Here is a 2089-nt window from a genome sequence, read left to right as displayed (position 1 = left end):
CTGGGCTCTCTTTCGACGGTCCACCTTTCCGGCTTTGACCGCGACGCCGCCCTTGACTGCGCCTCTCTTCCAACATGACCCGGTCAAAATTAAATTGCGCAGCCTGGAACAGGTCTGCTGGGGTTTGAATGCCGGGACCCGCACGCTCTAGGCTCTCCCGATCGCATGCGTTAGGATGCATCCCTGCCTCGGCCCTTCTGACCTCGTTCTGCGCAGCCTCGAATGCCCGAAATAAGTCCCCCGGCTTAGCAACCGGTTTGTATGCGGACGGATCTTTCCTCGGCCTTCCAGCTTTAACCCGCTGGCGGTTTTTATCCGCCCCGACCTGTTCGTCACCCGTATGTCCCGTGTTCCGCCGGGCCTGCCTCTCCGTCCTAGCCGCTTCATGCTGCCTTTGGCCCTCTTCGAAGATGTCAGCGGACGTCCGGATATTTAATCCGGCGTACGCCACGTTCTCGCGATTGCGCGCGTCGAGGCGATGGAATCGGTTGAGTGGACTCTCCGTCTCCTTTCTCGGCCCCTGAGGTGGCTGGCTCGGTTCAGTCACATTAACCTCCACAGACACACTACCCTTTAAAACACTCCCTGATTGCTCCTTTTCCTTTCGCACCATAAGCCCGAACTTGTCGAAGCCGAAACCGGCCGGCAGATCCGCAACGACCAGCTTCCTGAAAGGCAGGGCGATTCCTTCGCGGTCGTTTTTCTTAACATATGGATCTTTGCGGCACCAGGCCTTCAGATTTACCAGGTCGTCCGGCTCGATGGGGTCGACCGATTGCTTGACCTTGCGTCGTCCGACTTGCTGGGCTCGTCTGTGAATTAACCTGTTCAGCTTTACCACAGCTTCGTCCCAGTCTCTCACCTCGCGAGCCGCCGTCAACAGTTTATTACAAAACCCTACTCCTCGATTCGCCCACTGGTAATATTGAACTTTGTCTTCGCCCCAGATACGCCTCACCGACTTCAGGCCTTCGCGGGCTTTCGATCCTTCCAACAAATGCCCTCCGGTGGCCTTTCGAGCCGGAGCGGTTTTAACATTACCCTCGCCGGCCTCGCCAAACCCGCCGGCCGGGATCCTGTCCACAGCGTCGTTGGTAGCATCCATAGCTGGATACATCTAGTCGACTTCGTCCAAAGCAACGGCTTTGCGCGCATCTGCAGCGTCGATATCGAATTCGACCAAATCGATCGCGTATGTTATCGGCACTAGAACACCAACCTGCGGCCCTCGAAAAAGGCCTTCCAGCCCACCTTGCTTATACCCCCTCCAAAACGCATCGACTACACCATTGCACCCTTTCCCTTCCCCCGTACTTTAACCCCTCGCCCACCCCTTCGCTTTTCCATTCGCATTACGGAGCATTACAGACAAGCGCTGTCCCTGCCCGCCGACCGGCAGCCAGCCCCTGTCCCGGGGCACCGGTCGCTTCCCGGCTAACTCAGCCACATCGCCTAACAAGCCAATCACTTCAGCTTCAAACTTTAAACGTGACCACGTTCCTCCGTCCGCCCGTTTATCATTTTGTCCTAGCACTCGTTAGTCTCTTTCCCCTGTTCGTGTGATCAGGTCACCTGGGCGGTAGTTTAGTCATCCCTGCACTTTACCTGATCTATATAGCCGTGCCTAGGTGTTCCTTCATCCACTTGAGCACCCGCCCCACCAGATTCGAGTATAAACCTATTCACCCAACTTAATTCTTCTATCTTACCTACCAGGCACTTCACACGCTTGATATCCACAAGCGTCAGACACGAAACGCCCCCGCTTAGCACCTTCTGTCATGTCTCGACAGCCAATATTTTCGAGCATCATCCACTTGCGTGATTTTGTCGACACCATTACCGACGATTCGACTCGGGACGCTCCGAATTACGCCGAGATCCGCGCGGATATCAACATCTTCGACGAAGACGGCTTTTACAGTCCTGATATCATCGCCGAGCCGATTCGCACCCGCATCCACGTTTATATGACGCGAAACGAACGAGACCTATACCTTCCCAACACCTTCTTTTATGCCGATGGCCGCTTTTTGACGGTCCTTTCCGCAAACGGTGATTTGGAAATCAGCATCCAGGCACTGAGCTT

The 2089-nt window shown here is 55.4% G+C and overlaps 1 protein-coding gene across 1 annotated transcript; it reads right to left on the bottom strand.

Moving 5' to 3' along the window:
* Nucleotides 1-170: 170 nt before the first annotated feature.
* Nucleotides 171-1592, bottom strand: GGTG_14344 (hypothetical protein; the record flags this gene model as incomplete). Its single annotated transcript, XM_009232271.1, has 2 exons — nucleotides 254-1592; nucleotides 171-194 (listed from the first exon to the last, which is right to left on the bottom strand). Exons 1-2 carry the CDS (start codon nucleotides 1115-1117, stop codon nucleotides 171-173), a joined length of 888 nt encoding a protein of 295 aa, XP_009230535.1. The 5' UTR covers nucleotides 1118-1592.
* Nucleotides 1593-2089: the final 497 nt, after the last annotated feature.

This window comes from Gaeumannomyces tritici (assembly GCF_000145635.1).
Source record: "Gaeumannomyces tritici R3-111a-1 unplaced genomic scaffold supercont2.275, whole genome shotgun sequence".
Classification (NCBI taxonomy): Eukaryota; Fungi; Ascomycota; class Sordariomycetes; order Magnaporthales; family Magnaporthaceae; genus Gaeumannomyces; species Gaeumannomyces tritici.
This window is presented reverse-complemented; position numbering and strand designations above follow the sequence as displayed.